This window comes from Thermobia domestica, chromosome 17 (assembly GCF_964235325.1).
Source record: "Thermobia domestica chromosome 17, izTheDome1.hap1.1, whole genome shotgun sequence".
Classification (NCBI taxonomy): Eukaryota; Metazoa; Arthropoda; class Insecta; order Zygentoma; family Lepismatidae; genus Thermobia; species Thermobia domestica.
The window spans coordinates 101,897,718-101,922,169 of NC_137470.1; the positions used below are offsets into that span (position 1 = coordinate 101,897,718).

Sequence of the window (24,452 nt, forward strand, 5' to 3'; positions counted from 1 at the left end):
ACGGCACATGAACAAAATCACCTGAGTCGTTTTCGAGAAAATGAAAAAAAAAAAAAAACACGAACAAACTACCCTTTCTTGATCTTTCCTAGAGAAATGACATATCACATGTAGTTTTTTTTTTAAACATGTATTTGTGAAATATAAACAAAATCGTCAGAGCCATTTCTGAAAAAAATGATTTTTTTACTTTTACTGTTAAGTAAACTACCGTTATTTTTAGAGGTAGGGAACCAGTTGTCCAGAATAATTTTTGTTCTTTTCCAAGATGCATATATTGACGTCCTATACTTGCCTGAAGAAAATTTGAGAATCCTCCTCCCCGCTGGAGGATCACACAAACTCTGAAGTTCACAATTTGATTGCGATACGTTGAACGGTATGGCCTCTACGTGAGTGTACATCAGGACGAACAAACGGCCGGATGCCGAAAAATCACTTTTTCGGCATCTATGAGCCATGTAAAACAGCTGAAATCTCGAATTCGATATTTTCACGATCATCAAACTTTCTTCTCTCCTTTCGTCGTTCGAAAGTAAAAATAAAAATATTTTTTTTAAAAACTTAGGAACGTTTTCCTCTTACCCTAATTAACTTTGCTATATATGTGGTTTATAAGAGATAGGCAGAATCGATTTCGCACTCATTTCTGTTGCGAGATAATCGACTCTGCACTCGGATCGGAATCAGTTTCTGTGTTAGTAGCAGACAATTTGTATTCCATGCAAATTTTAAAAAAAATGGATATTTTAACGAATATCTCGATATCAGTTCTCACGTTTATGGCAACCTGGGGTATAAATATATGGGTCAGAAACAACTTGTAATAGTTAACATAGGATTGTAGTTGATAAATAATTTATTGCAAATGTATTTTTGTCAAATGCCTTATGTCCCATCCTATATATCGTATATTAAATGGAAATTTGGTTGTAATGAAAATGTTATGATTTCAACTATTTGTTGTGCCAATATAGATTTTCTTAAAATAAAACATCCCAACACAGCACCGATGTACGTTTAGAGAAAAGTACTTCCTAATTTTCTTGGACTTCGAAAGGTTCGATAAGAATTAGAACAGACTTGTTTCATGTTGTCATTGTCAAAGAAACAATTATACAGTAACCATCCAAAACATTATGACCACCTACCTAATATGTAATATGCTCCTCTTTGGAGCGCAGAACAGCTACAATGTTGTTTGGCATAGAAGCAATGATGTTCTTGGTAGGTGGCTAAAGGCATGATGCATCACATCTACAACAAAAGTCGCTTCATTCCTGTAAATTGCACGATGAACTCGGATCTGACGTTGAATGAGATCCCAAAGGTGTTCAATTAGATTAATATCGGGTGAATTTGGGGACCATTGCAGTAATTGAAATTCACTAGTGTTTTCCTCGAACGGTTTGGGTACAAAACCTCGCGGCCAGAACCTCGCGGCGACAACCTCGCGGACCAAAATCTCGCCTGGCCAAAACCTCGCCTCCCAAAACCTCGCGGCCCAAAATCTCGCCAGGCCGAAACCTCGCCTGGCCAAAACCTCGCCTCCCAAAACCTCGCGGCCCAAAATCTCGCCAGGCCGAAACCTCGCCTGGCCAAAACCTCGCCGCCCAAAACGTCGCGGGCCAAAATCTCGCGGGGCCAAAACCTCGCCTGGCCAAAACCTCGCCACCCAAAACCTCGCGGGTCAAAACCTCGCGCCCCAAAATACCGCCATACCCAAAATCTCGCCTAACCAAAATGTAAATGTTTCAACAGATGATAAGGATGACGGTATAAAAGACGCTGTTTCAGAAGAAGTATCACGGGTATTTGACCAAGTCCCGCGATACCATATGAAAATTCTATTTCTGTATTAGAGGATTTCAATGTGAAGGTAGGGCGACAGGATGTTTTTAAACTGGTTATAGGGAAAGAAAGTCTGCATAAGGAAAGTAATGACAACTAACGAGGTTAGTTTCATGAACTTTGGAACATCCAAAAACTTAAAATTTTAACAAAAATCTAATAATATTTATAAAAATATGAAACAATATATGAGTTTTTACGACGTTCCTTGATTATGTCCTATAGGTTAAAGGAGACGTAGATTTCCAGGATGAAGGAAATGATCGAATAAAGAAAGTGGGAGGAAACGGGAATAACCCGAGAAAGCCCACGCACACGATGTTTTGTATATTATTATTATTATTATTATTATTATTATTATTATTATTATTATTATTATTATTATTATTATTATTATTATTATTATTATTGTTATTGTTATTATTATTATTATTTGTAATGTGTAATTGCATATTAGGAAACACATTGGGTAAATTTTAAAGAAAAGTTTCATTCGGGGCGAGGTTTTGGCCAGGCGAGGTTTTGGGCGGCGAGATTTTGTCCCGCGAGGTTTTGGGCGGCGAGGTTTTGGCCACGCGAGGTTTTGGGCAGCGAGGTTTTGGCCACGCGAGATTTTGGCCCGGCGAGATTTTGTCCCGCGAGGTTTTGGGCGGCGAGGTTTTGGCCCGGCGAGATTTTGGCCCGCGAGGTTTTGGCCACGCGAAGTTTTGGCCCGGCGAGATTTTGTCCCGCGAGGTTTTGGCCGGCGAGATTTTGGGCGGCGATGTTTCGGCCGCGAGATTTTGTCCGTATACCCCTCGAACTACTGCAGTACAGTGTTGGTTTTGTGACAAGGAACTTTGTCCTGCTGAAAGATGTCATTGCCAGCTGGAAACATGACCCACATGAATGAGAGTATATAATCAGTAATGCCGATAGTTAGGAGCCTTCATGGTGCCCTCTACACTCACTACTAAGCCCATGGTTGACTACCTGACTTCCCAAACCTTAGTAAAGGGACCATTGGCATGTCGTCGTCCTACTGTGCACATCTCGAGCAGTTGTTCCCTTGGAAGGATACGGATTCTGACTCGGTAATCGAAGTGATGAAAACAGTATCGTGATTTGTCAGACCATGTAACGTTGTGACATTGTTTGGCGGTCTATTAACGATTGACACGTGCCCATTTCAGTCCTTATCGATGATGGTGTGCGGTGCGGTTAACATTAGTACATGTGTTAGACATCGGCAGTGGAGGCAAATATTTAACAGTGTATGATAAATTGTGTGTTCAGGCCAGGGGTAAAAACGAATCTGTGGGACGGTAGGTAACGACATGACGTCACGCGTCTCCGTGCCTATCTTTGCCCATTGTAATTTCTTAGAAACTTGGGGACGCCGTACATATTTTTGGAGGTGGGAGACGGCGTTCCCTTGCGTTCTCCCGCAATTGTATCACTGGTTCACACATACTGTTGTTTTGTTCACTGCAAAAGTCTGCTGTAAATTGCGCCACAATGTGCAACCTATGCTGTTGTATCATGTTCGACAGTCTACGACATCCGACATTTTTAATGATGTATGTCCACCCTACGCATTGTCGTTTGGTGCTGGTTTCACCGTACCTTTGGAAGGTACTAACCACGCCAATTTGCCAATACACAAGTTGTGCTGTTTCTAAGGTTCTCACCACTCTGCTCATCAAAATCTCGCTTCTATCAAACTAATATATCACTAGCATTTTTCATTCTACGCTTAAACATCACACTGTGCTGCCAAAATGTCTTGAGCCGTGGCAAAAATGCGAACTAAAGCTCACACCCTCACACACCCACGCTTTGAGCCAATAAGGGTTCAGCTGTTGCTAAGCGAGAGAAAGCGAGTGGAATTCCTTCAGCCGACAGCAGTGCTTGCAATGGAAGACAAGGGATCAAGTGAATGTGGTATATTTATAGCGATCCCTATCACAGCCTAGCGAGAGATTTCGTTGTGCCCTGTGAATTTTACGTCAGCCCAACGACGTTCTTCAAAAGGAATCGGATGGACATAATGTCTTAGCTGGTCAGTGTGCGTAATCAAAATTTAGATTTAGATTGACATAACTATCTTTTTTCTTATATCTAATGCACATGCACAAATCTACTTTACCGTTACTAGCACACGAAAGAGCATGGCCGGCCAAAAACGTTTTAGTAAGAAGAGAGATGATGATAGATGGTCTATGCATTCGTTAACATTGTTGATACTTTTGGTTTCTACCCCAGAGTTTGACAGAATTCAATTAATATAGTTTCTCAAATGCTGCACGTTGTTGGCACGGAATCGAACATTTCATTCTCCCACCGGATATCAAACCTGGGTCCATACTAACTTTTCTTTTTTTTAAAAAAAAGTAAGAAAAGTAAATAAATAAAAATTCAGTCTTAAGACATTATTCACGGCTTGTTGGGCGTCATTGAGGCAAGCGCAATAACGAACTAAAACAAACAGGAAAGAAAACAATGAAAAGGGAGAAATAAAAAGGTCTCCATGCTAATTTGGCAACAACAATGAAAACAAAACAAGAGTGATCGACATCTGGTAAATTCCTTTATGGATTGGCAAGCCTGTTGAAAAGCAACATTCCTTGTGGCTGACTCACTGTCACCCCTCGGGTGCCGGATGTGTGGGCGTTCACTGGAAATAATGCAAAACCCAAGAGGGAACGAGAAGATACGGAGGGGAGGGAGATAACGTGAAGCTGGGTGAGGTCGTAGGATCCCAGACCCTCTCATTCTCCCGGCCCTGCAATGCACACACGGGAAATGCAGTCTTAAAGGACAAGGAATTCAACTGAATTCAACTTTCTGCTTAGAAAAACATCACATTTACAACATACGGCGCGCTTTGTTCAATCTCCATTCCCATAATAAGACCTTGAAAGGCTAAGACAAAAACAAGAATATCATGAAAATTTATTGCCAAGAATGACGTACTACGAACTAAGCTATATATACAACGAGTGCTGCAGAACTAGTTCACGGAATGTTTCTCGTGCACACATTATGAGTTTTAAACATTCTAATTTAAAATTCTAAATTAAGTTCCTAATTGCTCTTACTAGCTCAAAAAGAAAAAAAAAATGTTCGAAGATACAGGATACCTTTAAATATTGGAACCAAATATGAAAGAATTTCAGTTATCGCGAGGAGTCGTGAAGCTTGACCTAGATTTACTAATTTCAGCACCCAATAGAATGCGAGGATTTATCCCAGTCGTCAACCCCCACCCGCGAAATTATGCCAGTCTCGTCTCTCGTGCTATACAGAGAGCATGCCCTGAGGTTGCAGTGTTGTCGGATTGTTCCTACGTTTCGTTTTGTTATTATTGTTGTTTATTTATATAGCGGGTGTTTTAAAAATGGCGCCCACGGACCACAGAACACTATTCTACAGGCCAAAATAATGATAAAATATTATATGATGGTTTGCTCTCCGGGGCGTGCCAAATTTCACATTGTGGCAACGTCGCAAATTAACTTAGAACCATTAGCATCACTACACTCTAGAAATGCATAAAACAGTTAAATTGATTGCTACACTAATAAATGATGTTAGTATCAATCTATATCTACTTTAGCTGCCATCTGGAAAGAATGGTTGCAACTATTTGATAGATTAGTAGATCTATTATATGGTTCTTTATTGGCGATGTTGCCATTCGTGTCTCCCACAAGGATTCGAAAGGTATACAAATATATACATTTTTGGATTTATTATGATTTGTAGAATAGTGGCTTGTGGTCTGTGCGCGTCATTTTTAGAACACCCGATATATATATATATATATATTGCTGTTGTTATTGTTACCGTTTAATTCGAATTATCGTGTACCGTTCATGTTACGAGGATCACTACGAAAGTTCTGAGATGTGAAATAACTTACATACTTAAAATCAATTTAACACTTACATTTTCTCAAAATATTCACCATTACACTCTACACACTTTTGCATCCTCGAAAACCACTTTTGGAAGCAGTGTTGCCTGTCTCTTTCTTCAAGTGTTGAAAGTTCAATCTCGTAAGCCACTACAGCTTCTTCAGGACTGCAAAATATCTTCCTACGCATGCGATCTTTGATCCTGCGGAACAGAAAAAATCACACGGGGCCAGTTCAGGGCTACACGGCGGATGAGTCATAAGTTTGACCTCCGTAGATTCTAAAAACTGAATTATGATGTTGGCCGTGTGTGCGGACGCGTTATCATGATGAAGCAGGATCCCACGCAATCCAGTTCTTGGACGCCGTTCCCGAAGCTTCTGGAACACTTTCGTTAGGCAAACAGTGGTGTACCACTGAGCAGTAACAGTACTTTGTTCTTCAAGTGGAACAGTTGCAACATGGCCAGACTTGGAGAAGAAAGTTGCGACCATCTTCTTCCTCACACTTCACGGTCGCTTCACTTTCGTGGGTGGATTTTCGTCTGGAAAGATCCAAACTGTAGACTAGCGTTTATTTTCAGGGTCAAATTGATAGATCCAAGTCTCATCACCAGTAACAATGTCAGAGACACGTCGAGAATTGCCTCCATCAAATCTTGCAATCATTTCTTCACACCATTCCACACGCATGCGCTTCTGCTGTTCGTCGAAGTGTGAGGCACCCAACGAGATGAAACCTTCCGGAGCCGAAGATGATCATGATGAATTTTTGTTACTCCTAGCGATCCAATGTTCACTGTAGATTCAATGTCCTTGAAAGTTGTTTGAGAATTTTCTCGAATCATTTGTTCCACAGCGGCAATGTTTTCATCTGACACAGCTGTTGCCGGACTTCCAGCTCTCTATTCATCTTTAAGCGATCTCCGGCCTCTTCTGAATTCACCAAACCACCGAAAAATTGTAGCACGGGAATAGCAAGGTCCCCAAATGCCCCCTGGAAACGGTCAAGGCTCTGTGTCTCGTTCAAACCACTTTTGAAATCGTAAAGGATCATTGCCCGAAAATGTTTCCTTTCGAGCTTTATTCTAAACAGCTGAACACTGCTCATATCAACATACGGCCACGCCGATATGGGAGGCGAGTTGAAACTTGCTTTGCTTCTTCGCTCTGGATACCACTACCGAACGCAATTGTTGGAATTGAAATGCTGTGCCACAGCAATGCGTATCTCAAAACTTTCCTAGTAACCCTCGTATAGTTCTTTAAGTGCTATACTTTTGTCACTTGTTCGACATGTCTTTTAAGTGTGGCAACATTGTTGGTACTCTTCCGCTGTTTTACTTTATCTCACGCGTGCGTTCGGAAGACAGCTCGAAGAATTGTACCGAATTCTTCCGATGCATCATACGTGAGGGAAAGCAGTTCTATGATTAGTGTATAGCACAGGCTTGACGAGTCGTCGGGATCACTATAGTTCCCGCTAGACGAGTGACTAGTGGGCACGCTCCTGGCGGGCGGGAGGGCCTTAAAATGTGAAATCATTATGGTTCTTCAGATTCTACGTTAACACACTAATTGTCATATGAGTTCAATTTAACTCACACTAGTTTGAATGCTGGCGCCTCCTGTATCAAATATAGCCTATACCATAATACAGCTAGTGATGAGCAAATGCAAGACCAAGACCAAGACCCGGGTGGTCTTGGTCTTGGTCTTGCACATCCAGTCTTGCTTTTGGTCTTGCACTGCAACCCCTGGTCTTGGTCTTGGTCTTGCACACCCAGTCTTAGTCTTGGTCTTGCTTGCAAGAGTCTTGCAAGTCTTGCATTAAGAAATCTTATGCTTTTCATAGGTAAATTTTACTCTATATAGACTATAAGGGATAATAAATTCTATAATGCGCCAATAGTAACGGAAATACAAGGTAAGTTTCTAAATGTAACATAGTTTACCTTCTCCTAAGTATGATGATAGTGTACAACATAGGCGATGACATTTTTTCTATTGTTTTTAATTGGTGCCCGCGCTTCGCTACTTATAAGATAAATTACAACGCTTCGTAATCTTTTTATATTTTTAACAGATCTTGTACTCGACTGGTTCTCAAACAAAAGAGGCTACTCCTGAAACGCATGAAAGAAAATCAGGACGGCACAGATTAATGAAATACCAGTTTTTTTTTTTTCAAATTCGATTAGCTAATCTTTGTATTGAACAAACCTCCAGTTAAATATTGAGATTTTGTTTTACTGATTACGATATATACTCTATGGGGGCAGAAACATGGACATTACGCAAAAGCGATGAAAAATTGGAAGCTTTCGAAACGTAGGCATGGAGAAAAATGGAGAGAATTAGCTTGGTTGAACGGAAAACGAATGAGAAGGTGTTACAAATAGTAGCAGTAGGTTAGAAAAAAGAATTTTAAATATAATTAACAGGAGGAAGAGGAACTGGTTTGGACATTGGCTGAGGAGGAACTGTATTACGATGGACGTGCTAGAGGGTACGGTGAAAGGAAAGAGAGGGAGAGGTAAAGGAGATTTTCATAAAACAGAAAATTGCTACCTCAAGATGAAGGGACTAGCTAAGGACCACAGTACATCGAAGTTTCTCAGTTGGAGCAAGTGACCTGCTAATAATGACAGAATAGCTATGATGATGATGATGATATAGTTAGCAATATTCGTCAAAAAAGAGAGAAAAAATTGAAACAATATTGATTATAATCAAACCAAATTTAAAGACATCTTCAATAGTTTGAGTTTACTGCTACTTTAATAGGAATAGTTCCTGCGCTTCGTTCCTATGCACTGATAAAAGATTTTTTTTCATCCTGAAGTGCTTCTGTTTTTGATTGTTATATTGCCACTTTATTCTTCGATTTTTTGCATAGTTTGAATAACCCACAGGCAGGGATGGATTATCCCATCTCCACGCCCGGGGCTAGAAAAAAATATGTGCTCCCTGCTGACTTCAACTAATATATTTCTCTGAAAGTACAGTAAGAAAGTTAAGGGAATATGTTTCATATTTTTGGTCATATTTTATGATGATCATTGAATCTTCATGATTCTTTTTAGATAGCCAGTTGATATTTTGATCAGAGTGGAGGCCTTTGTCCACCTAGAGGCCCGGGGCTATAGCCCCCCTAAGACCCCCCTTAATCCGGCACTGCCAATAGGGATACTCCCCCCTTCTTACAACAACTTCGAACTACGGATGAAATTTGCTTTTTGCGCTCGCCACTTGCGGTTTTTATTTTGCAAATTCCTTCTTACTGGACGTTTGTGGAGTTTCGTCAGCAGACTGCCTGAAGCAAAGCAGTCCAAATCCCTCTTTTGCTATATCTATCCCAGAACGAGCAGACAAACCTTTGACCAGCTCGAAGGTCAAAGGTTTAAGTGTATTCCAGATAACACACACGTAGAATAGTGTCTGATTTCCCGATAAGTAATCCTCATTGTTTAAAAAGGCAGGAATGCATCGTAATCCAGCACCAAAGACACATTTCTTTGTGTGCAACATGCTTTGATTAGAACGACACCTGTGTGGCTTGAAAACGATTAATAACTACAGAAAACGCGAACAACCGATTCAGAAAACGACGGACGTACTGTAGCTATATGCTATAGCAGCGTTTCCCAACCTTTTTCAACTTGCGGAACACTACAGGTGTAACTTGAATTCTTGCGGCACACTCAATAGATATTATTATTATTATTATTATTATTATTATTATTATTATTATTATTATTATTATTATTATTATTATTATTTGTAAATATAAAATACAGTGGTATTTTTTTCTCTGTGATTATTGATCTCCTCACAGAGAAGAAAGCTCGATCACTGGTTTTCCACATGCATATTTTCCATTCTAATTTAAAACTTGACAACAATTGCAATGAAATACAGGACTCAGATTTCTAAAAATAAATTCCTTTTTCGAAGACTGTATCCAACCTTTTACAAAGAAGGAAGATCACTAAATAATGAACGAACAAACAAATCTCTTACTTTTAAAACACAAATGTAGGTAATTTGTATGCACGTTTGCTTTGTCGAAAGGATTGAATGATATTTTAAAATTTCAAGTTACGAAATTGTCTGCAACAATAAAGAAGCAATAATGATCATAACAATGATAACAAATACTTTTTTCAATGTTAAAAATGTACAGAAAAGTAAGTCAAGTATGATACTTAAAATTGTAGATTCATAGTAGAGGTTCATAGTAATGTGAAATACAAATATACATTTTTCCCTATGTCTTGCAATTTGATTGCTATAGGATTAATAATTTTGTTTCAATTTCCTCGCGGCACACCAGTGTGCCGCGGCACACCGGTTGGGAAACGCTGTGCTATAGGGACAGATCAACTCACACGGATTGCATAAACTACTGGGAACACATTCACTCCAGCTATATTTTCACTGAAGCTAAGCAATTCAAGTGAAAAATGTAATGATTTTTCCCATTTTACATTCTATAAAGAAAATTCAAGTAGTACTTGTATTTGTGCAAGATTCTTGCGCAAGAGTCTTGGTCTTGGTCTTGCAGGTGTGGTCTTGGTCTTTCACCCCTCGGTCTTGGTCTTGGTCTTGCATGAAAGACTCTTGCAAAAACTGCAAGACCAAGACTCTTGCGCTCATCGCTAAATACACCATTTATGTAATGTGATTGGTATCCCTCGGGCAGGGCAGAATTAAGAGGGGGGGGCTTAGGGGGTCCGTAGCCCCGGACCTTTAGGTGAACAAGGGTCTCCACTCTGACCAAAATCTCAACTCACTAGCTAAAAAGAATCATAGAAGATACAATCAATATCATGAGATAAAATATAACCAAAAATATGAAACACATTTACTGTACTTTGACAGAAATGTGTTAGTTGATGTCAGCAGGAAGCACATATTTTTTTTCTAGCCCCGGGCCTCCAGGTAGGTTAATCCGGCCAATCCCCCGGAACAAAACTAAGCAGTTGGTTTGAAAAATCTTTAAAAAAATATATAGTTGCAAAAAGTTCTTAATGTATTCTCGTAATAATACACTGTGGACCTCAGAGAAAAAATATAGTGTGGCAGTCAGGGCTGGAGGCCCGGGGATAGAAAAAAATGTGGCCCCTTCTGACTTTAATTAATACATTTCTGTGAAAGTATGATAGAAAAGTTAAGGGAATATGTTATATTTTTGGTCATATTTTGTTTTATGATGATGATTGTATCTTCATTTTTTGATAGCCAGTTGAGATTTAGATCAGAGTGGAGGCCCGGGGCTATAGCCTCCTAATCCCCTCCCTTAATCCGGCCCTGGTGGCAGTTAATATATTAAAAATTCTATGTCCGTAAGTCGTTTAACATCAGTGCTGGAAAAGGCGATAAAATTGCAAGCTAAATTGTGAACAACATACTACATTGCAGAATAGTAGTCTCCAACCGGATGTTACCCCACGTAGCGTAGTCGCTGATGCTCTATTTTTTGGTGCGAACGGTCCCGGGTCCGATTCCCGGTGGGGACACTCGGTGGAATATGTGATAAACTTTTAAAGGTCAGCCATCCTGAATGAGGATTTCCTCATTCACATCAGGCAAAAGCTGAGGTCGTAGGCAGTTTCCTTCCTTCCCTAATTCTTTCTTTCTCCACGAATAGCCATCCCTCATACGTGACGGGCTAACATAGCCATAGATGCAGAAAGCACATAAATCTAATTCCTAATCCAACAGGACGATCTTTGACGTTGCTGTTTTTGCTCCCATTCTCAACAAATCTCATGAACAGACAATGAGCAGGAGAAAATCAGATACGTTGAAAAAGCCAGTGTTAATAGGCGAGCAAAAATATTGGTGACGAAATCGATGGTTTCGCAGATATACTACTCGTGGATCCATGACTATTTCTATGCTGCCAATATTTGTTCTCCCCCTCATTTCACTCTACCTTATTTCTGTGTCATCTTTCGGATCGTGAAAGCGTCAAACATGATCCAGTTGGAAACTACACATATCCACTATAATTTTCAACACATTTTTTCAAAGGTCCTACCAATTTTTAAGCTTCCAAACAATGGTATGCTTATGTCGGAAGTCTAACAGAACGGCTTTATTCCTCCGTCTGGCGACAGGTATCGGAGCAAAAACGGTAAGAGTAATTGAAATGCGATTTTTTTTTTTTTTTTTTGCAATAGATTCAGCGTCCCAAGAATATGTTTTATCTCCATCGCTAACCCTTTATTCAAACTGGAAGTGGTTCAAATTAGTTATTTCCAGTCTCAAGATTTATCGATATTGAACGAAAAGAGTAACAGACAGCGAGAAGCTTTTTTTTTTTTTTTTTCAAACAATTCAGTGTCGCAAGGCAACGAACCATAACAATGCCGAATACTCTACCAAAACTGAAAGTGGTTTAAATTTAATATTACTTTCGGTTTTAATACTGGTTTCGACAGAGTAAAAACAATAAGAGATGTCGAGATGCGGTTTTGTGTAATCGACTTACTGTCCCAAGAATAGTTTTCATTTTTTCATTAACCCTGTGTCCAAAACCAGAAGTGGTTCAAATTAGCCATTTCCAGTTTCAACTTGTATCGCCATAGACAGTGGTCGAAGTGAGACGGTATGCGACGGTATGACATACAGCCTCTGGTTTTTCAGTAATGATGACATACCTTCTGGTTTCTCAGTGATCAAGCCAATATTTAAATAGCCGGTATGTTGAGTCAAAATCATAGTAAAACATACAGCCTCTGCTTTTTTTCACTTCGAACACTGGCCATATATTCCAAATGGCAATATATAGCGGCAAACGGTTTTCTACAATCGATTCACTGTCGCAAGAGAGCATATCATCATAACCAGCAACACTCCAATGAAAATGGAAGTGCTTAAAATTTACTACTACCTCAGGTTTCAAAACTGATTTTCACAGAGCAAGATTGGTAAGAGATATCGAGATATAGTGTTTCGCAATCGATTCAGCTTTCCAAGAGCTGGTTCCGTCTCCTCCCTTAACCATCTATTCAGTTCGAAATTGGTTTAAATTAACGATTTGCGGTCTCAACCTCTCTCGCCATAGAACAAAAGAAGAAAGGCATAACTAGTAATGGCATTTTGATATGGATTCAGCTTCCGAGGAACACGTTTTATATTTTATCTTAAAATCTATTACAACTACCAGTTATATGTATTTATTACTTCAAGCCTGAGAATTGGATTCCCATTGTTTGTAAGTCTACTGTGGTTTCACACTGTGAAACAAAACTCACCTTTTCAAATAGTCGTTAATATTTAATATAAGGAACACTGGCGCAAATTCCGGGGGGATGAGGGGGACATGTCCCCTCCAATCTTCGAACTGGAGGGACTGTCCCCCCAATAATCCGATTTGAAATGTGTTTTTTGGGAAAATATGATGATTTGTGTCCGATTGCCATTTAGGAAAGTGAGAAGAAATGATGTCCTCCCAGAAGAAGCCTCAAATCTGCCCGCCTCCCAATGTTGAAGACAACTCTGCTCCCTGATCCTCCACAGGATTGTATTTCAACTTCATAAATATTTGGGCATTGATTAACAAAAAAAAGTCTTACTTTTCCCGCCCAGTGTTGAAGACAGATTTGCGCCGCTGATGAGGAATAATCGTTATAATGATTTTGCACACTAAGTTAAGTTTATAAAGATCTCAACTTATCTAAACAAAAATACTAGGGCTTAAGTCCACGCTCAAACTCATAATTTAGAAAGTTAAACTGAACCACAGATTATCCAGATAAACACCTGTTCGTACATTTAGTTCAGCCTTCAAATAATTTACAAGAACTGTCACTCAAATGGTGTTAGTGTAAAAATAAAGCAATAATGTAAGTAACTTGAGTTATGGACAAAAAATATATTTATTTTAGGAAACTTAATTGATGTAATATTTTAAAAGCATATTTCTATAATACAATCTAAAATTATAACAGCTTCTCAGAATAATGCTTTTTAGGAAACAAAGTGTCACCTGTACATCAATTCTATCAAATACCTGAAAACTGCTCACTAGTAATGCTGTTACAATTCGAAAACCTCACTGTTCGAATACTTAGTCCAACACTTAATTTAGGCAGCTAACTAAACTACTGGGGTAATGGAAAAGTGGAAAAATAAAACGAACTTAAAAGATAAATAACCGACTTTAAAAACTCACTAGAAATTAGAATATAAAAACTTTTTTAAAAATAAAAACAATATTAACTGACTTCAACAGAAACGATAAGAAGTAGAAAATAATAAGATTAAAGCGTTTCAAAGCAGAAAATGATTCATTATTTTATCTATAATTTTTTTTAGTTCTGTACCAAGCCAAACAAATTAATGTCTAATATCAAATGAGTTTGGACGATAATTTTATACAATATGTCCTCTTGCCCCTGTCCCTTAAAACAAAAATTTTCAAAAATACTCAGACACGTGTCCATTTACTCCTAATGAGGAGCTTATATACTGAATTACATGTTCCTAGCTTGAGAGGTTTGAAACATAATACATTTTCCGCATAAATCATGACCCTCTCTCCCCCCTCTTACACATTTTGATCAAACTTAATTGGTAAAAACGTAGTTTGAGGTAGGTAATAGCTATATATATATATATATATATATATATATATATATATATATATATATATATATATATATATATATATAACATTTGAATCGGTTCAGAGATTTTCTCGTAATTTGATCACAAAACTATCAATTTCATTTTTATATAATACGAAGATAACCAAACTACAGTACGAATGATACTTTGTACAAAATGCTATTTTATTCGTTAAAGCAAGTGTGAAGGGTCACCTATTCCTAATCGATGGCAGCTTGTTTGCAATATCTTCTCAATATATATATGAAGACGACAATATTCACAGCAGTTCAGTAAATTTTAAGAGGTGGATGTAACTTTTCACACAGACAAATTAAACCAACAATCAGTAGATAATTCGTCAGTGAAATTAAGAAGATAGACGCGAGGACAAATGGAATCAAAAATCACAGATTTGTCCTGCACTTTTTGATATTTTATTCAGTTCGTCACTGAGAAATTTAATCCTACAAACATACTGCTGATGTGAAAAATGAACTCTCGAAAGTAAATGAGACAAAATTAAAGATGAACTGCTCTATATTCTATCTGACTATTGATATACTTTGCCTTTCAGCTAGGTATCATCAACCATGTCTTCAAGTTCATTGCATTATTATGAAAACTGTCATACTTGTAAATAAGTGCAATGAAATGATAGGAAAAACGTGCTGATATCTCTAGGTGGTAAATGATATAGCTACACTCACCAAAGAGAACATACATACAATGGTCTTTTTCAGGTCAAACTATAGTTCAGGAGATAAAATATCTTCCATTCGGACCTCCAGGAAGATCATGTCTCGGGAAGGGCTATTGAATGAGAGAGTGACAATATGGAAAAGATCGATAGAGAAAGAAAGGCAAGCAAGAGGAAAAGGTTTAGGATAGGGACATGGAACGTACATACATACCATGCTAAGGAACGAAAATTGGAAAATCTTAAAGAATATATGAAACAAAATAATTTAAACTTGTTAGTAATTTGTCAAGTTAGATGGGAAGGTAATGAGTTGAAAAGCGAAGGATATAGAATGTTTTACCCAGATAATGAAAAGGGCGGTCAAAATGGTTTATGGGATTATTCTTGGTTAAGTGTTTAAAACAGAAGACAGTGAAAGTAAGATTTATAATATTAAGATTTAAAGGGGGAAAAGTATCTAGAGGTGATACAGACACACGTACCGAAACTGAAGAAGTAGAGGAAAATTATGAGATAATACAAGAAATTACAGACATGAAGAAAAGGGATGGGATATTTCAATGCAGTTGTGGGAGAAGGACAGTAAGACAGTGTCGTAGGCAAGTATGGGTTAGGTAAAAGAAATTAAAGGAGAGAGGGACTGGTTTATTTCTGTAGACAGAATTCCTAGTAGTTGGGAAGACTTGGTTCAATCAGCACAAAAGAATGTACACATGGAAATCCTTAACAGATGGTCGAATGTATCAGGCAGACTACGTTATGATTCAGGATAAGTGTCGGAATAGCTTAAAGAACGCGAAGACACTTCCTGAGGTTGATGCTTTCTCTGATCATAACCTTGTGCTCGCCGAAGTTGATATTCAACTGAAGATTGTATCCAGAAAAGAGTAAGTAACAAGAAGTTGAATATTGGAAAGTTGAAAAACGAGGACGTAAGAAATCTCTTCGTTGAAAAATTCGAAGGAAAGTACATAAACGAGGAAAAGATAGGCGGGGTAGAACAGATGGTGGGAGCATATTAAAATTTGCATACAGCAGACTGCAGAAGAAGTAGTAGGTTAGCACAAACACAAAACGACTAAGAAACAATGGTCTACAGAACAGATGTTGCCGAAAATGAGGGAAAGTAGGGCGTGGAAACAGATTGCTACAGAAGAGGGCAGAAAGATGTACAGGAAGTTAAACAAGGAGTTATGAAGGGAAACGGAGCAAGGGAAGAGATTTTACAAAATAAAATATGAGGACAGAGAAAAATTATAAAGAGTTGGGAAACGACGAAATGTACAAGAAGGCAGAATCTATGGAACTTCTGAACAAACAAGGGGGTTACGATGGCAATAGAAGATAAGAATGAGAAAGTAGTCTGCAAAGGAATGAAGCGTTAGGAAGCTGGAAAGAATAGGTTAATGACTTGTATGAGGGTACAGTTAGATCGTGTAGCCTAGATGTTGAAGTAGGAAATGAAGTAAGCAAGGATGACAAAGATTATAGTATTCTTCGGCATAAGCTTGAAAAAGGTATATCCGAAATTGGCAATGGAAAGCCGACCGGGATACACAATATGTCAATCGAATTCACTAAGAATAAGGGAGATATAAGCAAAATCATGGGTCCCCACAAGGGGGGGGCTATGACGCAAAGTGCGTCATTGAAATATTTGGGGGGGTAAAAATCTGTATAAATATGTTTGAGGGGGTGTAAAAATTAATCGAAAAGAAGATTTTTATCATGGAAGAACACCTACGGATAGACAATTGGGGGGGGTGCGTCATGGACATTGGGGGGTGGGTACCACTGGCAAAATAGATTTGTTTTTTCGATTCTGCAATGAAATATATGAAACAGAAGAGTGGCCAAGGATTCCTGAAGACGATATGATACCGATGGCTAAGAAAACGAACTCAGAGAGAAATGAGGATTATAGAACTATTACTCTCATATTGCATGCAGCAAATATTATGCTTCGAATACTGAACATCAGGTTGTATGAGAGAACAAATGAAAAAAGTTGAGAAGAAATAGTTCGGGATTGGGAGAGGTAAATGCACCAAAAAGTGGATCATTAAGGGAAACCAGTAAAAGAAAACGAAAAAATAACAAGATGTGTATGTTATATTTATCGATCTAGAAAAGGCTTTTGGCCGCGTGAACTGGGAATTGTTGTCGAAAGTTCTAAAGCAAGTTGGGTTGCAATGGAAAGATCGAAGATATAACTGTCACCAGGTTATATAAGTAATTTAGTGGACACTATGTATATTTTGGAAAGACAGAAATCATTCTTCAATGTATACTTTATTTTTGCGACGCAAATAATTTCTTTTCGATGGGAACTGCTAGTAACCGATTTCTTTCCCACGAATTAGAACAAAAGAGTCTTTCATCGTTTACCAATAAATGTATGTGAAACATTTTTCCACGTTGAAAAGATTTTAGTGAGTAACAAAGACCACGTTCATTTGGTGAACTACATATATGAAAATCGTATTTCTACTACTTGCATACTTCAGTGTTTCTTTCTTACTCAATAATATGCGAAGATTTCATTATATAGTTATTTGGAACCAATTTAAATGCTTTCTTCAATTATTTATGGAAATACTGGCAGGCCGGAGCAGACCAGGTGCTTGAACGTCTTTAAAAATTTAATTTGCACATTCATACGGGTGGTTTAACCTGATCGCATTTTAAAATGAACTGCCAACATTGACCAGTTGGTCAACCCAGCTCGCACCAGGAACACCTCAACTCTAGGAGTTTTCTCCGCGTGTCGATATAGCGTTCGTTGAATTCGCTATAGAATTAAGTAAAGAGGCATACGTCTAGTAGCCACCCAAGGACATGTACAGTGGCTAGCCCCCATTTAGTGAAGTCCTGGGTCCGCTGAACCAGTGCGTATAATTAGTAAACGGGTCCTACCAATGTCCTAAATTATACATTGCGACTGAATGTGTTTCTTCTGCTGGATACTACTGTCAATTATTTACGGATTCTTCTCGCAGCAGCCAGGAACTTACCTTTAATGTTGTGCGATTACCTTTAATGTTACCCCATAGTGCCAGTGGCGTATTTAGGGGGGTGGCTTCCGGGCTTAAGCCCCCCCCCCCGAAATCTTACTTAGTGTAGTAAAGTAAATGAAATACCTTGCAGAATTTTCACATTTCCAGGCAAAGCCCCCCCGAAAGTTAGCAAAGCCCCTCCCGAAACAAAATCGTAAATACGCCACTGCATAGTGCTAACCCAATGTTCAATATTTAGTGGTGTGAGAAAAGTGTGGTGAACCCCCAAACATAATGTCATCCATATGTGATACAAATTTAAATGGCTATAACGTCGTAAAATGTGAAGTTAAATTGTATGTTTGTGGAAATAGTTAAGTGTCTACATCCATATCATTGTTTAGTGTTGTGATTGTTTTAATTCTACATATTTTTTCCACATGCTGCACTTAATAAATAAGCATAGTATTATTTTATTTAATGTGTTTTCGTTGCATGTGTGAATGATATTTTTGTGTATCATGGTCTGAGCGATCATTTGAATATCCGTGAGGATCTCGAGAGAAGACATCCGAACCTCTCGGTACTTTATGCTCATCTCATTGTTGAGACCTGAGGGCGATTCGGGAAAAGTTACGTAGTCCCTTTTTGGAAATGTTCTTAAATGTCTTAACCAGGTAAGTTCAGATCTCCTGAAAGTACTCGTTGGTGGGACAGCGGGGGACAGATCTGGAAAGGGGTTACAAGAACTCATAAGAAACCTACATAATAATCAAAAATAAAGGGTTGGAATAGGGACTGAAATGGCAGGGAGAAGTGTAATTGGAAGGAGAATTTGGCAGGAACGTTTACTTACCAAATATTATCTTATATCTATCTAGAAGAGATAGGGAAAAAATTGCCTAGTCTACATAATGAACACGGAATTTTGGTAGAAGGTACAATGATTAAGTGTATGTGGTTTGCAGATAATATGATGCTTAATGCAGATTCTGAAAAGAAAATCAATAAGGTATTAAAAAACATAGGACGGGCTGTGAAGAATGTGGGATGAAAATAAATGTTAGAAAGACAAGCCATGGTGATTGGAACGAGGTGATCGGTGTCAAATACAGAGGTAGAAGGAAAGAAAATGGAACAGGTGGCTAGTTTCCTATATATAGGTAGTATTATTCCTTATAATATGAAGTGCGAACGTAAAGTAAAATCAAGGATAGGAATGACGAAAGAATCCTTTAGGAGGAAGAAAGTCAATTTTGTGGGTCTTCGAATAAATAGTTGAGAAAAAGACTCATAAAATGCTTCGTATGGAGTAATGCACTGTATGAGGCAGAAACATGAACATTACGCAAAAGTGATGACAAACGACTGGAAGCTTTCGAAATGTGGCTGTGGAGAAGAATGAAAATAATTAGTTGGGACGAGCAGCAAAGAATGAGAGGGTGTTAGAAACGGTGGAGTAGAAAAGAACAATTTTAGATGTAAATGGAAAGAGGAAGAGAAACTGGTTGAGACATTGGATGTGAAGGGACTGTGTCATAAGAAACGTAATTTAGGGTATGTTTGCAGGGAAGAGAGACAGGGGGGAGAAGGAGGCTACAGTAGATGGATGGTACCAAACAGAAAAATCGCACACGAAGACGAAGAGGTTAGTTGATGATCGTCAAGCATGGAAGCGGAAATTGTCCAGCCACTAATGGCAGAATACCTATGATGATGACGATGATGATAAAGTAATTTCAAGGATCTTCTTGTTAGAAGAAAATCTCTCTTCAGCACCGAAATTCTATTAAAATTATGCTAGGTTACAGAACTACAGTGCATACTTTAACCAAACAAGTCATAAAAAATAGAAGACAATAAATATATTTTGAAGATTCCAACCACAACAGCCTCAAATTATTATTTCTTTCTTTCCTCCACTTTTACTTTTGTAAGACCCCTCTGGTTCACTTTTTTCTCAGACATCCCAATGAAATACGACTCTTCAGAGGTTTTCCATTGACAATGCAGCACTTTAGCTTAGAGGCGAATATTCAAGGTTTCTTCGCATCACCTACTATGATAATGTGTTTCACATTCCCTCGCATTCTTCAACCACAAGACCTGAAAATTACACAGATTCATCTATCTAGAACACGATATTGCTACGATTTATATAATGCTATTCCAATTGCAAGACTGTTTTCCTATTACACAATCCACAATAAAAGAATCCATATTTCACTTTTAAGGGTTGCACCAATGGTATTACATTTTGCGCAAACCAAAAAGTACTACATGAGTCATTTCTTGTAAGAATTATTGCAAACACTGGGTGAAGTCTGATTTTAACAATTTTAAATCTAGAAACAAAAGAAATGAAATCATCTTTACAGCTCACAAAACCAAAAGAAGCTGCTTTGTTCATTTTTATCACTTTTCATGATTTATTAAAGTATGAATAAAAGTGGTACTAAATTATTTTCGTAATGTAAAGATGATTTCAAACCTTTGAGAAAGATGTTCTTTATTAATACTAAAATAATGTGTCTGTGTATCTCTGTCATCAGCGTTTCTCATAAACCGTAGGGATAGCCAATTCCAGAATTTTTACTTTCCGGAATCCGGAAAGTAAAATCGGAAAGGTTCCGGAATTCGGAAACATTCCGCTTTCGGAGAATTCCGATGTCAGAAAATTCCGGAATTCGGAAAAAATCCAGAATTTACAAAATTCCGATTCCGGAAAAATCCGGAAATCGGGAAAAAAGGATTTTTTTTTCGAAATTCGGGATTTTTCCGGCATCGGAATTTTTCCGAATTGGAAAATTTCATCATATCACACGAAGGCTCTCAGCTACCAACCTCATTTATCGCATTCAAAATCAACTGGTTGCTACTTGTGAATAGCCAACTAGAATTCCGTATCCCTTATTAGCAAGGCTATTCGGAAGTACATGAAATGTACCGATGAATTCACGAATTTTTAATCCAGTCAAGAACTTTTGGATTCTAGTGAATGCGTAGCAATGTTTGTCTAAAGTAACTTTCATTCGGCGGATAGCTGTCCAGAATAAATAAGCTTCTTTGTTTCAAATCAGGACAGGTTTAATATGAATCTTCTCAAATGGAAATCTTGTCCAACTACTGTAAACTTAAGAACAGCAACTGGTTCAATTCTGTTCCACTCTAACTATGTTTCGCAGTCTGGTTAATATCTCAACTAAAATCGGCAAACTGAAGTACCCATTAGTTTTCCATGTTTTCATACTTTTCGTATCGCAGCTAGTTTTGAGCATATTGTTTAACAAACAGATTATAGGTAGTAACATTAACACATGCCATATAAAGGCCTTGAGAAAATAAGGTGCTAACTCATACGTTTGTCAGAATGAGATAATTCCATTCATAAATTGAAAAGGGAACAGTTAGGGTAGTCTTATATTTCAACTATAAAGTTATGCCACAACGATGTATCCCCCTATATTTTAAACAAGCTGTAAGACGCGTCGCTGTCAGGTTTTAAGTCAGAACCTCGACAAAAAGGGTAAGCAGCCGTCGTTGCTCGGTCTTAATTCAGAACCTCGATAAACAACAAGAATAAAAATGTTTCCACGATTCTATTACCCAAGTGCTTATTCTCTACTGTTATGTAAACCCGAAACATTAAAACTTAATGTTGCTTGCATCCAGACCTGGCGTTCTTAGAAAACAATCAAAAATATGGATTAATTTTCACCTTCCTAGAAAATTCCCAAGCTGAAAGTCGAAAAGTTTTATATACGATTAGATCTGGTAACGTTCTATCCGTATAACAAATTTGGTGGCTCTAGGTCACTCCTTTCTATGCAAAATTCTGTCCACAGAGACACATATAAACATATTATTTGTTTATTATTAAAGATTGTTCTCTCTAAAGTTCGCTGCTGGAAAGAAACCTGGAAGAAAATAATGCTCATATTTTAACAAACGACAATCGTTCCTGAGTCAGCAGTTCCGCAATAAACGAATCTATCATCAAAACAAAACAACAAGTTTTAATGTTTACTCTGGAGAGGTCCGACACAAAAAAATGTGAAGTCTTCAAATATATTGGAAGGAACAAAACCAAATAGACATAATTGCCGCTTTTACGTAGCTGCATGACAATTTAACAGGTGATATTTCTGTCTTATAGACCGTCTGTATGACCCAATTCAATCACTTGACTGCACAGATAATGAACTCAGTTGTTGTTGACTGACACCTGAACAGCATTTGTATGATTGTATTGCCGTAAGCTAATATTGCACATATCATTTATTTCTTTATATTCTTCTACTCCCTGTTGCTTCACCAAAAGCAATCAAGGAAAAGTCTTGAATTCAAAAAATATCGAACTTTTTTTTTTGTGAAATATACTAGAAAGATGTACTGGAAAGCATATTAGTGACTTTTGTTAATAATATGCTCACGAAGAGTGCGTAGGACTGACTAAGGATAATGAAGGAGATATTCTCTAACCATGTCTTCATTTGTAGTTTATGGTCAATGCGGAAAGGTTACGATAAAGTGAATTCCTTGCTTTAGCGTGTTGTAAAGGATGACAATTCCTCATCTAATCGCAAATGTCATTTCGCTGAATAAAATGTTTCTGTCCGTAAACTCGCCATTCTATAAAGCAAACGCTGCTATACATCATTTACAATTTCAGTAAAGTTTTGACGTGAAAGATATACACACCGATGAACATTAAAATAAAAATACAACACCAAGGTGTCATCTGATTCACCCTATTCCCAGAATATGTAGAGGATACAAAATGTTAAAGGAATTAACAGTACAGCTCCACGAAACATCACATGCGCGAGGCAAACCTATTGAAAACAGCAACCACAGAGAAGCCAGAGAGCTATAATAATTAAGTAGAGGCCGTGTGTTTACGGTAAATGAGTGGACCAGTGGAATATCGAATATTGCTTCATAGTTCGTAGTTGAATTCCAGGAGGCTTGTCGAAGAACTGTCGTAAATTGTGACTGCGAATTATCTTTCTGAATCACTGACAGCAGTACTAAAGGGGATACAAAAGAAGCACGCTGATGTAAATATGAGGTTTAAAAAAACAAAAGTACAATCATTTGAAAGGAGTTTACGACAGTCTTATATACACAACATTCTGTGATGAGTTGTCACGCAGGGAAAGCGTATATGTAGTGCTCGTTGTTGCTATTCCAAAACGAGCAAAAATTGGACATACGAAACGATCGTAAATACGTTTCAGACTATGGTATTGGCTTTTAAAACATTAACATATCGACAAGTTATTAAAAACTACAAAACATGTAAAATTTTATTTCCCTTCCAACTTATGTCAGTGTACTATCCCTTATGTCTTTAACTTTCAAACAAAAGTTATATATATCTTGCACAATTTTTTATGCTATGCAATATCTCTTACAAATTGTCTATTGGTGAATCAATTTTAAAAATGATAATGCGATACATCACCTGCAGTCTCTCTGATATCCAGATCCAACTGTAGCCAAATTTTATACTTCGGACAGAAATATCTCTGACACATGGCGGCGAAGTTCTAGTGTCAAAATAGTATAGCTCCACAGTAGATGCTCACTTAAACCTGGGGTTTTTGGAAACTTTTGAGCGGTACTGTATGTTATGACATGTAGACGGCATCTTGTGCATATGTGTGATTCGTTTGCCACTTCAGTAAAGATTTTTTAGACGGAATGTACCTAAGACTACTGGAAATTTCCGACGACAGCATTCATTTAATATATAATTAAGGTTATTCCTGGTACAAACACATGATTTGATGATTTCTTGGGTAAGAGCCGACACACTTGCTCGACCCACCACCAATCACACTAGAATTTAATCTCTGATATCACAATAAACGTACATCATACCTTTGAATAACAGTGAGAATTTCACATATTCGCTTATATTAAAGAGCTTCTATTTCCACCTTCTCAACTAATAAGAAAAATAGTCTACTTACCATTTTCAGCATTTTCTTCAGGATTCTTGAATAAGCTCTCTACGCAAGTAGCAGCAACTTCAGGAGGTGTCTTACCACGGGCATTTTTCTGATTCACATCTGCGCCATAACTCAATAACAGTTTTATTAGCTGCAAGCAAAAAAACAATATTAGGTGAGAGTCAACACATCATAAAATCTAACAGTACATTATATATAGTCGCATTAATGTCCCATTCTGTAAGTCTCTCTCATTAACGGGAGGTATTATATCATTTAAGATATTTCTGCCCTTTATGACGTTACTATTTACCAGTACATGAACAATATACTTTGTAAGTATACAATACCTTAAATATTCAATAACACAACCATTAGATGATTGAAGATGAAGGTACAACGTTCTCTAAAACATTTCGGTTTTACGG

The 24,452-nt window shown here is 37.8% G+C and overlaps 1 protein-coding gene across 3 annotated transcripts in view; it reads right to left on the minus strand.

The window, feature by feature from the left end:
- The window catches only part of LOC145673925 (uncharacterized), a 1,349,238-nt gene that overhangs the window by 352,287 nt on the left and 972,499 nt on the right, over nucleotides 1-24,452 (minus strand). For all 3 annotated transcript variants that reach the window (XM_081743738.1, XM_081743740.1, XM_081743739.1), the window contains one exon: nucleotides 24,046-24,175. In XM_081743738.1, the coding sequence (XP_081599864.1) occupies nucleotides 24,046-24,175 (130 nt within the window). The remainder of the gene's footprint in view (nucleotides 1-24,045; nucleotides 24,176-24,452) is intronic.